This window comes from Myotis lucifugus, unplaced genomic scaffold (assembly GCF_000147115.1).
Source record: "Myotis lucifugus unplaced genomic scaffold, Myoluc2.0 scaffold_562, whole genome shotgun sequence".
Lineage (NCBI taxonomy): Eukaryota > Metazoa > Chordata > Mammalia > Chiroptera > Vespertilionidae > Myotis > Myotis lucifugus.
Window position 1 is genome coordinate 65201 of NW_005871610.1, and position 13458 is coordinate 78658.

The 13458-nt window shown below is 55.2% G+C and overlaps 2 protein-coding genes across 3 annotated transcripts in view; both read right to left on the reverse strand.

Moving 5' to 3' along the window:
* The window catches only part of MAP4K2 (mitogen-activated protein kinase kinase kinase kinase 2), an 11697-nt gene extending 11072 nt beyond the window's left edge, over window positions 1–625 (reverse strand). Inside the window, exon 1 of the mRNA XM_023745650.1 lies at window positions 536–625. Coding sequence (XP_023601418.1) covers window positions 536–625 — 90 coding nt within the window. The remainder of the gene's footprint in view (window positions 1–535) is intronic.
* Window positions 449–7000, reverse strand: MEN1 (menin 1). 2 transcript variants are annotated; one of them, XM_006104324.3, is made up of 10 exons: window positions 6844–7000; window positions 5978–6438; window positions 4861–5069; window positions 4535–4663; window positions 3941–3981; window positions 3774–3861; window positions 3070–3206; window positions 2481–2616; window positions 1884–2048; window positions 449–1679 (listed from the first exon to the last, which is right to left on the reverse strand). In XM_006104324.3, coding segments are annotated over exons 1-10 (1851 nt in total). In that variant the 5' UTR covers window positions 6846–7000; the 3' UTR covers window positions 449–1196. The 2 variants fall into 2 exon arrangements, with proteins under 2 accessions (XP_006104386.1, XP_014302206.1); XM_014446720.2 differs by having other exon boundaries at window positions 6832–6997.
* Between the last annotated feature and the right edge of the window lie 6458 nt (window positions 7001–13458).

Genomic DNA, 13458 nt, shown 5'->3' on the forward strand with positions numbered 1-13458 from the left:
AATAAATATTAAAAAGTTTACCAACTAAAAACCCAAGCTACTGGGAGGTTGTGGGTGGTCACAGACCCCCCCTGGGAACCCAAACGTTCCTTGGTTTTCAATGACACTTTCCCCAAAGCAGCATTCACCGGCCCAGAGAGCGAGGGCGAGAGGACCCAAATTCCAACCGGAGCCGGGGCCCCCGCCTGGCGGCCCGGGGTTGGCCGGCCGGCCCCGGTGGTCCGAAGGCCCTTGGGCCGGGCCGGGGTCTGGTCGGGGCCAGGCAGGGGATGCCCCGCGCCCGGCCGGGAGGAGGCGCCCGCGGGACAAGGCCCTGGGCAGGAAGGGGAAGCCCCGAAGCCCCGCGGAGCCGCCGGTCCCTGCGTCCGACAGGAGGCGAGCCCGAAGGCAGGGGAAAGAGAGGGCATCCACCCCCACCCCCCAATTCCCAAATGAAAGAGACATGTACTCTTTTTTTTAACAAAATGTATTCATCTTCCTTGGAACTGAAAAATAAATCTATGTACAAAACAGAGGTCAGGCTCCCCTCACCCACTGGCAAGCCCCTGCAGATGCCCCCCGGGGTCCCCCGCGACGGCCGGGCCCAGGGAGGGTTCCGAGGGTCGGAGGAGGGGGCTGCTCTCATCTGGAGCCCGTGGGTGGGAAGGGGCGGAGCTCGGGATTCACAGGCTGGAGGAGTTTCGAGTCCCGGACTCTACGAAGGGAGAGGGAGGGGAGGGAGCTGGGAGCTCCAAATCCTGGGAGCGCCCCTTCTTCATTCTTTGGGGTCGGGGCTTGGGTTCCGAGGGACAGAATTCTGAGTGCGGAAACGCTCTCCGAGCTGGTCGGGTCCTAGGTCCCGGGGCTGGAGGCGGGACCTGCGCGTCTGGACTGCGGGGTGAAACTTCAGCCCCGGGCGAGGGCGATCCAGAGCGCACTGGTCAGGCTGCGGCCGGAACCGCGGTCTGAGGTGGGGCCTTATGGGGACCCGCGAAGCTTCCATCGCCAGCTGGGAGGCTGGGGACGGGTTCTACGTTCCAATGCCGAGCGCGGGGTAGAGTCTGACTCTGGGTCTGGACCGAGCCCCGGTTCCGGGTAGGGGTGGGGCCCGGAGGCCGGGCCGCGGCCCCATTGGCTGGGGCGGAGGGAGCTGGGCGGGGCCTCGAGGGGGACTGAGGACCGACTCCCCGGACTGGCTGCGAGTCCCGGGGTGCCGTTCAGAGGCCCTTGCGCTGCCGCTTGAGGAAGGAGAGCGTGTAGTCGCTGGGCGTAGACACCTTCTGCTTCTTCATCTGCACTTGCGACTGCGCGGTGAGCTGCAGCTTGATGGCGCTCGAGTTGATCTTGGTGGCCACCAGCAGCTCCTTCATGCCCTTCATCTTCTCGCTCTGGAAAGTGAGCACCGGACCCTCTGGCGGCGGCGACGCGGCCGGCGCAGGCGCCGGAGCCGTGCTGCCGCCTTCGGGGCCGCGGGCATTGTTCAGGACCGTTCCTGGGGGCTTCCGGGGGGGTCCCGGTACCATGCCCTGCCCCGCGCCCGGGCCCTTGTCCAGCGCCGGCTTCTTGGGCGGCGGGGGCTCCTCGGGCTTGGACTCCCGCCGCGGACCTCGCCGCCGGCCTTCCCGGGCTTCCTCGCCCCAGGGCTCCTCGGCCTCGGCGGCCTCTGACTCCCGGCTCACTATCCGCACCTTCTGCCGCACCTGGGCCGGGTAGGGAGAGCGAGCTGAGGGCAAGGTTGCAACCCAGTGGCTGGATCCCCAGGACCCAGCCTCGGCCAGCAGGTTGAGGCCTGTCGCATGCACCCAGAGGAGGAGCAGATCCCCTTCAGGGCCGCCCAGGCTCTGGCTCCTCTGCAGCTGCGGTGACCACCCGTCCTCCTCAGACCCCTGCACAGCTGCCCTCACCTGTCCTTCGAAACGCCCCAGGGACTGCACAAGGAAGGTGGCCCAGCCCACGTGCAGCACGGGCGTGGGGCTGCCTTCTTCCCATTTGCAGATGCCATCGTAGAACCGGAGCAGATGGGCGAAGCACTCTGGGTCCTGGAGGGCAGAGCCCTGGCTCTGGGTGCCCTGGGCAAGGGGGAAAGCAGGCACAGATGAGAACCCCTTACACCCTGTACCAGAGGCTCGGCCAGGCCGCTCATCTAAGCAGAGGCCTGGCTCCCTAAGAGGTGAGCATCGTGGGAGAATTCTCAGAGCCGCCTTCCTTTTATAGAACCAGTTCTTAGCCAGGACTCAGAGAAAAGAGGGAACCGCCCCTTACCTCCATCCCACCCCCCTCAACTGAATACGAAGTCTTGGCATGAAAGAGATGGGCTTCACCCCATTTACCTGAAGGAATGGGGTAGAAACCCCCAAGATACCCTCAGCTCCCTCAAACCCTGGCTGCTCTGTGTGCTGGGCCACCTTCCTCACTCAGCCCCCGCCGTGGGCAGCAGTCCCATGTCCTGTGACTCGGAGCCCTGACCAGGTGGGAAAGTGGGCACAGGGGGAGCCCTTCACCTGGGTCTGCTCCCCCGGCCGCTCCTCGCCAGCCTCCAGCAGGCTAGCTGCCTCCTTCAGCAGGTTGGGGATGACATCATTGGCTACTTCAAAGAACTCCTTGTAGATTTCCTCATCTTCCCGGCAGTAGTTGTAGCTGTGGGAGCAGGAGGGCACCGTGGGGCCTCGACCATGCTGGGAACCCCCGGGGCCTGGGGGGGGAGGGGACGGGGGATGGAGCCCAGGCTTCTTTCCCTTTGATCATCTAGGGACTGGGTGAGTGGTTGGGGTCCTCACTCCGAAATCACGGTGTCTGTATCAGCCCAGAGCCAGAGTGAGGAGGGGGCCTGGGGCAGGGGTGCAGGGTTTGGTGCTGGATGATGGTGGCTGGCAATTAGGAGGAGAGGGGAGGGAGGGAAAGGCGTGGGGCTCTCATTAGGGATCCCCACCTCCTGGGTGATGGTAGCCTTGGCTGCCCAGACTGGAGGAAGGGAGGGGGCTTGGGACCCACGCCTCACTCCTGGATAAGGATGAGTGGAAATTGGGCGAAAGAGGAAGAAAGGACGGACTAAGGCCCTAGTGGGACAGGTCGGGGGTGAAGGATCCTCACTCCTGGATGACAGTGGCCGTGTCGGCCCAGGCCTGCAGGGCTTCACGAACATTGCGGTTGCGACAGTGGTAGCCAGCCAGGTACATGTAGGGGTAGATGTGCTCATCCCGGTAGTAAGTCTTGGCTGAGGCAATGCCCTAGGGATAGAGCAGAGGGCCCTCAGGGAGGCAACCCCCAGCTGTACCGTTCGGCAGGAACGTCCCATCAGATCACACCAGAATGCGAAACAGCCAAGAGCCCAGAGTCCCATCTCCAGTTCCACCTCTACCCCCTGCCATCCGCTCTACCACTGGCTCCTCCCATGTCTGCAAGGCTGCTTGGTGAGGCCTGGGCCAGAATGCAGAACAAAGCCTAGGGAAGGGGAGGGGTCCGTCCTCCAAGCTCAGGGCACTCCCTTTCCCAGGCTTTCCCACACACTCCTACACAAACACCAAAGCCTTCCAAGCCCAGCCCAATGTCCCTTCTACCTCCACTCCCACCTGGTTAACACCCCCTCCTCAATGCTCCCACATTTGACATCTGTTACACTCCAGGAGGGACAATGAGGCAGACTCACTGGATATGTACGTGGTAAATACAAAATGGGTGGTAACGCCCAATACACACCAAGTTCTTCTCTCATGTGCCTCCTCCCAATTCCCAGGTAGAAGGGAACCCCAGCCACTATTGGGTCTCCCTTCTGTACCCTCCCGAGATATCCCCACCTTGTGGTAAAGGGTGAGTGGGTCTGGCCGGCCAGGGGTGGGCTCCAGCTCCTCCAGATCTGCCAGGTTCCCCAGCGCCATGGGGTACCTGGGAAAAGTTCATGAGTCCAGGCTCCACCTCGCCACCCGGCCCCGAAGGCCCAGCCTGGCCACTTCCCCCTACTGACCTTTCCAGATGTCCCAGGTCATAGAGCAGCCAGAGCAGCTTCTAGAGGCCGAAAGAGAGAAATGTGAGCTGGGGAGGGGGTGGGGGGTTGAGAGGTCCTCCGTCTACCAGGCAAAGTGGCGTCCAACACCAGCAGGGCTCTCCCACCAGGTAGGAAAGGCCAGAATTTAGAAACCAGCCCCTTACTGGAGTCAAAGTCCTTTCATGTCTTAACACCGCTCTCCCCAGAGCCCTGGGAAAGACTGGGCCAGGAATTGTTAACCATGTTGCAAAAGGGGAAGTTGAGCCCTGGCCAGTTTGATTCAGTGGATAGAGCGTTGGCCCAGGGACTGAAGGGTCTCGGGTTCAATTCCAGTCAAGGGCACTTACCCGGTTGCAGACTTGCTCCCTGGGCCTGATCAAGGCGAGTGAGGGAGGCAACCAATCCATGTGTCTCTTGCACATCAATGTTTCTCTCTGTCCCTCCCGCACCCTTCCACTCTAATAATCAACGTGAGAATTAACCAAAAAAAAGGGGGAGGAAAAGTGCCCCTGCCCAGGGCCCCATGGCCACACCTCACCTGCTGCAGCTGCCCAGGTTCCCACAGGCATATACCTGTTGCAGCTGCAGCAGCTCCAGGGAGTCCGTGTGCAGGTCAATGGAAGGGTTGATGGCGCACACCATAAATGCCACCTCCATCTTGCGGTCACAGCGCATGTATGATCCTTTCAGGTACAGCCAGCTCTTGGGAGAGGACAAGACCAGATGGCTCATGAGGCCCCACCTGTGCCTGCTCCAGGGAATGACCGCCAGGAAAGGGGCCCTTCTGTGTCCCCGTCCTGACATGTTTGGGTGGCGATGAGGAGAGGGGCTCAGGAAAGCACAGCCCCGTGGGCGGCTTGGGCTGGGAGTGTGAAGGGAGCAGGGGGAGGAGGCAATACCCGCTCAGCCACACCCGCGTTGACTGTCTGGCCCCTTCGGTCCTCATTGCCCTTGCCATGCCAGGTGACCTCAGCTGTCTGCTCTCCATTGGGCCCAAACACAACCCAGGCGTGGTCCTCAGACAGGGCCAGGTGGACGTCCCGGAGACCCAGAGCCTGGCAGGCCCCCACCACAGCAAAGGCCACACCGGAGCTGTCCAGTTTGGTGCCTATGGAAGGGGGAGGTAATGAAAGAGGAATCTCTGAGCTCTGGCTGGAGGAAGGGGGCTAGGTAGTGATTGGCCATGTTCCCTCCCACCCTCACCTCCCAGCCTGTGCCCAAACCTCAGACCCTCCTCCATCCCCTTCCTCTGATTGTTCAAAGCCTCTCTCTCCCCGTTTACATCTCCCAACAACAGACCTCCTTGGATCTTCCTAGTTCCACCCAGCCTTGGACCCTGTCACTTCTCTTTCTCCGCAACCACGTTATATGTTTATGTTAAGGATTTCCTCATTTTATTGGGCCTCTCAGGTTACAACAGAATAGGCAAAAATAGGACCGAGAGACTAAATCCTCTTTTTTCACACACCCACTGGCAACGACTCCTAATGTATCTCTGCGCTCTTTTCCTGCTAAGCTCAGAAGCAGCCTCTGATTCCTTCCCAACACGGCACTCCGGGTCATGACTGCTAGCCAACTGGGCTTGAGCAAAGAAAGATCTTTGCAAACCCTGAGCCTTAAGCCATCGCTTTCACAGACACTTCATTTAATCGTCCCAAATGCAGCCGGATTTTGGCTCCTCACCCCCCAATCTGCTGCTGCCCTCTGTGCCTCAGGCTGGGCTGTAGGACTCCTATAGTTGCTCAACGGCAGGGGTGCGGGTGCTGACGGGGCAAAGGGTGGTTAATGGATTTGGAGCCAAGTGATTGGGGTCTAGTCCTAGTCTTGCCAGTTTGTGTGACTCTGGCACCTCACGTCCCCTCTCTGCAAAGGGAGGGGGGGGGGGACCAACACCTGCCCCACCTCGTAAGGCCTATAGGTCCCAAAAGGGCTCTGTAAACCATGTATTGCGAAGAGGCAGGCCGAGCTGTCAGATGGGACAGGACTCGTGCCCCTTGCCACCTGTGGGGCTCCAACCTGTGATGAAGCTGAAGAGGGATTGGATATGGGCCCGATCCTTGAAGTAGGAGCGGCTGAGGCTGTTCCAGATGACATCGGAGACCTTCTTCACCAGCTCTCGGCTGGAGACGCCCCCCTCCCGGGGGTACAGAGACAGGTCGACGGCACCTCGGATCTGGGCGGTGAAGCGAGCATAGAGCGCGGCGATGATGGACAGGTCAGCAACCGGGAAGTAGGTGAGGCCGCCGGGAGGGTCGGGCGCGGGGCTGGGCTGGAAGGTGAGCTCGGGCACGTTGGTGGGGATGACGCGGTTGACAGCTAGGAAATGTTCCACGAAGCCCAGAACCAAGGAGAGGAGCACCAGGTCCGGCTCCTCGCGGCCCAGCTCGGCGGCGAACAGGCGCACCACGTCGTCGATCGAGCGCAGCGGGAACAGCGTCTTCTGGGCGGCCTTCAGCCCCATGGCGGCGGGCCTCGGCCTGCGGGCGAGCCGGGAGGGGAGAGTCGCGGGCTCGGCCAGGGAGCCCCTGCCCAGGCTCGGCTAGGGTTCCAACCCCCCCGCCCCCTCCCGCCACACACACACACGCACACACTCCCTTGCCCCCCACCCCCTTCGCCCTCCGCCCCTCGGCTCTCGCGTCGATGAGACCCCCTCAGCCCAAGGCTGTAGGGCCTCGTCGTCCCCAACAGCCCAAAAAAAAAAAAAAAAACAGGCATATTCTCCATGTACCCCTAGGAGGACCGCCAATATCCTCCCCGGTACCTCTTTTGCACCAGTAACCCCGGGCCCAGGAGTCCCTCAGAAAAGGCCCCCCCTGGACAAACCCCCCAAATCCCAAGAAAGAGTCCTGGTTGCGGTCCCCCGCGCCCACCTCCGCGCTTACATCCCACACAAGGCACCGCGGCGCCCGCCGCCTGGAGGCTGCTGGGAAATGGAGTTCCGCCCGCGGCCGCACTGCCTGCCGGGAAGCGGGATCCGGGCCCTCGCCCACCCCTGCGGAGCCTTGAAATGGTGGCCAGCGGCGCCCGTCCACCGGGGCTTATGGGAGTGGTAGTCGCCGCTCCGGGTGCCCCGGGCGGTAGGTGAGGCGTGGAGGTGGCGCCGCCTTTCCGAGCTTCTCAGGGATTGGTCACTCCGCTCGACGCAGCCAGGTGGCCGAGGGGCCGCAGGGCATCCTGGGAGATGTGGTCCGGAAGGCGTCCGGGCGTCCTCGGCGGTCACTGCGCTTGAGTTGATGCCGTGTCGGCCAGACGCGAGGACACGGTGCTTCTTCCAAGTGCTGCTGGGGTGACGGTGCCCAGGCGCCCCGGGCGGACGCCGCTCAGTGCCCGCCACACGTCAGGGAGCCTGCCCTGTGCCTGGCGATGCTTCCCTGGCTCTGCCCGTGAGAACAGCCGCACGCATGTGCACAGAGGCGCATCCATCTACAGAGCCACGCAGCTCTTTGTAACGGGCAAAGGTTAGGAACGTGAAGTAGCTCTGTGCGTCCTGGAACGGCTCGACAGGACACAGTGTTGAAGGAAAACACAAAACCGCGGTGCAACATGTTTGATAGGAGAGCACTTACGTTCACATTGTAAACCTTCCACACGGTCCTCAATAACTTCTGCAGAGTCGGTCATTCATACCCTTCCTCACTCAACAGACACATTTCTGGTGCCTGCAATGGGCCAGGCACTCCGTTCTAGGCACTGGATACGAAACAGTGAATAAAGCAGATCAAATGTCTGCCCTACTTCACCTCTGTGGCTTTTCTTCTTCAAAAATCCATAAGCCTCGCCCTGGCCAGTGTGGCTCCATAGTTAGAACTTTGCACTGAAGGGTCACGGATTCGATAGTTAGAACTTTGCACTGAAGGGTCACGGATTCGATTTCTGCTTCCTACCTCGGTAGCAGGTTCGACCCCCAGCCCCGGTCGGGACACCTGCAGAAGGCAATCAATTGATGTCTCTCTCACATCCATCTCTCTCTCTTTCTCTCTCCCCCTCCCTCCCCCCACCTCCCTCCTTCCTTTCCACACTCTAAAATCAATGGAGGAAATATCCTCAGGTGAGGATTAACAACAAAAAAACCCACTAAAATCCATAAGCCTAGTCTGATCATGAGAAAACATCCGGCAAACCAAACCAAAACTGAGGGACGTTCAACAAAATACCTGTCTGTCCAGTACTTCTCAAAAGTCTCAGGGTCATGACAGACAAGGAAAGACTAAGAAACTGTTGCAGATTAGAAGAGATTAAAGAGACCGGACCACTAAATGCAATATGGTGAACTGAATCCTGAAACGGAAAAAGGACATTAATGGAAAAGCTGGTGAATAGGTGGCCGACTGCCCCAATCTGCCCAGGACTGAGGGGACTACGGGCATATGCAACTTTCAGTTTTAAAACCAAGCCACCCCTCACCCTTCACGCAACGCACGTTCGTGGGGAACCTGGTGCTAAGCCAATCGTAGACGACCTGCGTCTGGGTCGGGGCTTCGTATGTAGCGGAGCAGTTCCCTCGCTGCAATCTATTGAGTCAGCCCTCAACACAAGGGATTTTGTTTTTATTTTATTTTATTTAAAAAGAAAGAAAACACAACAGTCAAGTCTTGGGTGCCTCGGAGCTCTACTTGTGAAATTCAAATAAAGTCTGTAGCTTCATTCATAATTTTCATCTATTAGTTTTGACAAATGTATGTGGTTGTGTAATATATTAACATTAGGAGAAGCTGTGTGAAAGGTATATGGAGATGAAATCGCCAAGCGCGGAGTTCTGTGTTCCCCTTCGTGTTGAGGTTGGGAGACCAGGAGGAACCAGAAGAAGCATGAGCGGGATCAGCCAGAGAAATGGGAGGAAAACAGATGAGCGTCTGGTGCAGAAGACCAGGCATGGAGCAGAGGCATGATGGGTAGTCAGATGCTGCTCCCAGGTCAGCAAGCTGAGCACCAAGGACTGACTGCATTTAGCTCTGTGGGACCTTTTGGTGACCCCAGTAAGAGCAATTCAGAGGAAAAAGCCCAAAGTTCTTGGGCTCGTGAAAAATGGGAGGCCCTGGCCTAGTAGCTCAGTTAGTTAGGCCATCCTCTGAGTATGCCAAGATTTTGGGGTACTGGTTGATTAGAAGAGATTAAATCAGAAGATTGCATTTAGTGGTCCGGAATCAACCAGTCCCGGCCAGTGTGGCTCAGTTGGCTGAGCGTCGTCCCATGCACCAAGAGGTCTCCGGTTCGATTCCCCGTTAGGGCACATGCCCAGGTTCCGGGCTCAGTCCCCAGTAGGGGGCATGCAGGAGGCAACCGATTAATGTTTCTCTGTCTCTCCTCCCTTCCTCTCTCACTTTCTAAAGTCAATTAAAAAAAAAATCAAAAGTAAAAAGAACCAACCAATGGCCCTGGCCAGTTAGCTCAGTTGGAGTGTCGTCCCAATGCACCAGGGTTGCAGGTTCTATCCCGTCAGTGAAGACATGAATGAGTGCAACAGCAGATGCCTCTCTCTCTCTCTCTCTCTCTCTCTCTCTCTCTCTCTCAAAAAAGCAACCAAGGAATGCATAAATAAGTGGAACAACAAAATGGATGTTTCCCCCCCCCCTCTAATAAATAAATGAAAAATGGGAGGAAAAAATTGGAGAGAGGGATAATACACAATTCTGTCAGGGAGCGTTGCAGCAAAGGGAAGGAGAAAAATAAGATGGTAGTTGGGGGGAGGGGAAGAGGGTAAAATATAAGGTGGTCGTTGTTGCTGGTGGCTTTTTTAAAATAAGAGTTTAGCCGAAACCGGTTTGGCTCAGTGGATAGAGCGTCGGCCTGCGGACTGAAAGGTCCCAGGTTCGATTCCGGTCAGGGGCATGTGCTTGGGTTGCGGGCACATCCCCAGTGGGAGATGTGCAGGAGGCAGCTGATCGATGTTTCTCTCTCATCGACGTTTCTAACTCTCTATCTCTCTACCTTCCTCTCTGTAAAAAATCAATAAAATATACTTAAAAAAAAAAGAAGTTAAAACTTCTCTAAATTTTCAAAAAAATAAAAATAAAAAAATAAAATAAAATAAGAGTTTATTTGAGCCAAACTAACAACAAATGCTCCCGTGTCCCTGTTGAGAGCATTGCTGCACTGATGGCCTGAACAGATGGAGGGAGCTCCTGAGTGAGAGGTTTGGCCTTTGCTAGGAACGCAACCAGTTTATCCACAATAATTAGAGGGAAGGCAGGGGACACAGGCACATGTGACGAGTACTTGAATTCTCTCAACGAAATAGGAGGCCTAGTTGGTCTTCTTCCCTCCCTCCTTCACACTTTTGCTCAAATGTCACCTTCTCAATGAAGCCGACCCACCCTGACTAGACCTACTTAAATCCACAGTCTCCAACACAAATTCCTCTTTTAATCCCACCACCCCACTCTACTTTTTTTTCTTTTCTCTAAGGCAGTCACATCTCTGGAGCAGGTTTCTTAACTTAGACACCACTGACTTGGGGGCCGGGTAATTCTTTGTATTTGGGGACTGCCTGTGCACAGTAGGATGTTCAGCAGCATCCTGGCTTCTACCAATAGAAACCAATAGCACCCCTCCCCCTGTGGTGGCAACGAGAGATGCCTCCAGACATTATCAAAGGTCCCATTGGTGGCAAAATTACCCCCCAGTTGAAAACCACTGCTCTAGTACATAATACAATTTACTTATTTGTTTATTGTTTGTCTCCTACCAACAAAATATAAGCTCCGCAAGGACAAGGAATGTCTGACACATAACTGGTGTTCAACAAATATTTGCTGAATAAATAAATACATTCATGCAAAAAAGTGACTATGATGAATGACTGACCTGGAATTGAGGCTGTGTGAGGAGGCATGCAAGGCCACAAGAGGGACGGGGACAGAAAAAGTGTGGCAAAATCAGTGGATTTTAGGTTCCAATGGGGTCCAAAATGTATTGGGGCTGGAGAGCTGAATAGATAGGGGTGTTGGGGAGAGAGTGGGCTGCGTGACATTATGATTATGTCCTTATTGGCAATGAAAAGATCTGGAGCAGTGCTTCCAGTGGCAACACAACATGAGGTGCATGTGTAATTTTTTAAAAATTATTTTTATTAATTTCAGAGAGAAAGGGAGAGAAAGAGAAACATCAATGATGAGAGAGAATCACTGACTGGCTGCCTCCTATTGGGGTCAAACCCGCAACCCAGGCATGTGCCCTTGACTGGAATCAAACCTGGGACCCTTCAGTCCTCAGGCTGACGCTCTATCCACTGAACAAAACCGGCTAGGGCCCATGTGCAATTTTTTAAAAAAAAATATTTTTATTGATTTTTTACAGAGAGGAAGGGAGAGGGATAGAGTGTTAGAAACATTGATGAGAGAGAAACATCGATCAGCTGCCTCTTGCACACCCCCTACTGGGGATGTGCCCGCAACCAAGGTACATGCCCTTGACTGGAATCAAACCTGGGACCCTTCAGTCCGCAGGCCGACGCTCTACCCACTGAGCCAAACCAGTCAGAGCAGCTATGTAATAATTTTGACAAAAACATTCTGAATTTAATGAAGAAACAATCACACAAATGCAAATTGTTGGTCATTCTACAAAAAAAAATTGGCCTGGATCCTTCAAAAATGTTAGTATCATGCCCTGGCTGGTGTGGCTCAGTTGGTTTGGATGTCAGCCTGTGCACCAAAAGGTTGCCAGCTCCATCCCAGATCCCCAGTAGGGGGCGTGCAGGAGGCAGCCAATCAATGATTCTCTCTCATCATTGATGTTTCTATCTCTCTCTCCTCCCTTCCTCTCTGAAATCAATAGAAATATATTTTAAAAAGAAGAAACATCAATGGTGAGAGAGAATCATTGATCTGCTTCCTCCTGCACACCCCACGCTGGGGATTGAGCCCACAACCTGGGCATGTGCCTTGACCGAGAATCAAACCAGGACCTCCTGGTTCATAGATCAATGCTCAACCGCTGAGCTATGCCAGCCAGGCAGGACCTAATTTTAACTAAGTACATCTGCAGTGAGTCTATTTCCAAATAAGGTCACATACTGAGATATTTGAGGTTAGGATATCAAGATAGGAATTTGGGGGTGGGGGTCACAATTCAACCCATAACTGACTGTATATTAGACAATATTGTTGTGTTGATATTAAATCTCTCCAGACAATAACAATGGCTTCTGGTGGCTCCTTATGAGATGCCTGCAAAGTATTTCGGTGCAAAGTTCAAGATGTCTACAACTTACTTTCAAGTGGTAGCAGACTGCATGCTATGTATACATGGACGCAGGTAGATGTGTAGGGAAAACAAAAGCAGCGTAATGTTAACAATTGGTGAATCTAGGTGAACAGTACAGGGAGTTCGTATTCTTTCTGTAGGGTTGAGATTAGTTAACATAAAATGCTTGAAGGAAATTAACTCATTTTATTTTATTGATTTTTTTACAGAGAGGAAGGGAGAGGGATAGAGAGTTAGAAACATCGATGAGAGAGAAACATCGATCAGCTGCCTCCTGCACACCCCCTACTGAGGATGTGCCCACAACCAAGGTACATGCCCTTGACCGGAATTGAACCTGGCACCCTTCAGTCCGCAGGCCGACGCTCTATCCACTGAGCCAAACCGGTTAGGGCTGAAGAAAATTAATTCTTACAAAAATATGAAAATCTTTTGACTAAATTATTGCTGGGTGCTAGGGCGGATGATTGGAGGTCTTAGTTTGCAAGGGGCCTCAGATTCCCTGGGCCCTCGCTTTGGGCTTCTGCATCTTAAGAGAACAGACATTTCTTGAGTGGGGCAAAGGCGTTTTACACTCATTATCTCACCAAATCTCAACGGAACCACCCATGAGATGGGCTTTATGATCCCCACTTGCCAAAGGGGAAACCGGGGCTTAGAGAGGTCGGGTAACTTGCTCATGACTGCACAGCTAGACGAGAATCCAGGTCGTCTGACTCTCAGGGTTGGGCTCCTACCCAGGCCCTGGAATTCCATGGGCACCCCCAACCCCTATCACCAACCTGACATGACACCTGGGCCTTTGGTACTTGTAGCTGCAGAGCCTGCCATGAGCCCTGCCAGTCCCCCAGGCCTGCCTTGATCCCAGGCCCAGGTCTCCCCCTCCCTCCTCATCCAGCTCTGCCTCACCTGGGTCTTGCCCAGTCACAGTACAAGTGAGACCCCTCCTCCTCCCTGCTCTCAGCAGCCTCACAGCTCAGAGGCCCTACGGCCACCTTCTAGGACCTGCAGTAAAACGAAGCTCTAGCTGGGAAGGAGGAATTTATTTCCTGGGGAGCCTTCCTGCTCAGCCACGGCCAAGTTCTTCTCCTGAGAGCCACAGCTCTTCTCGGGGAGCACCACTGCCTGTTCCTGCTACTTGGGGTCTGGGGCACTCCCACTCCCCCATGGGTTTCCTTACTGCTACCATCCCTTTGTTATTAGACACTTTCATTTACCCCCATTGAATGTGTCACCTGATTCCTGAAAATACAGGGAAGACAACTTGGTCTTTAACTTTCTTTGATACCCTC

Bases quoted from the DNA above. Each gene is read 5' to 3' on its own strand.
- MEN1 (XM_006104324.3), bottom strand. The intron at 5,070-5,977 runs GTTGGAGCCCCA...CCCCTTCCATAG, and splicing joins CCTCTTCAGCTTCATCACAG to GCACCAAACTGGACAGCTCC. The intron at 2,617-3,069 runs GTGAGGATCCTT...CTGCTCCCACAG, and splicing joins ACGGCCACTGTCATCCAGGA to CTACAACTACTGCCGGGAAG.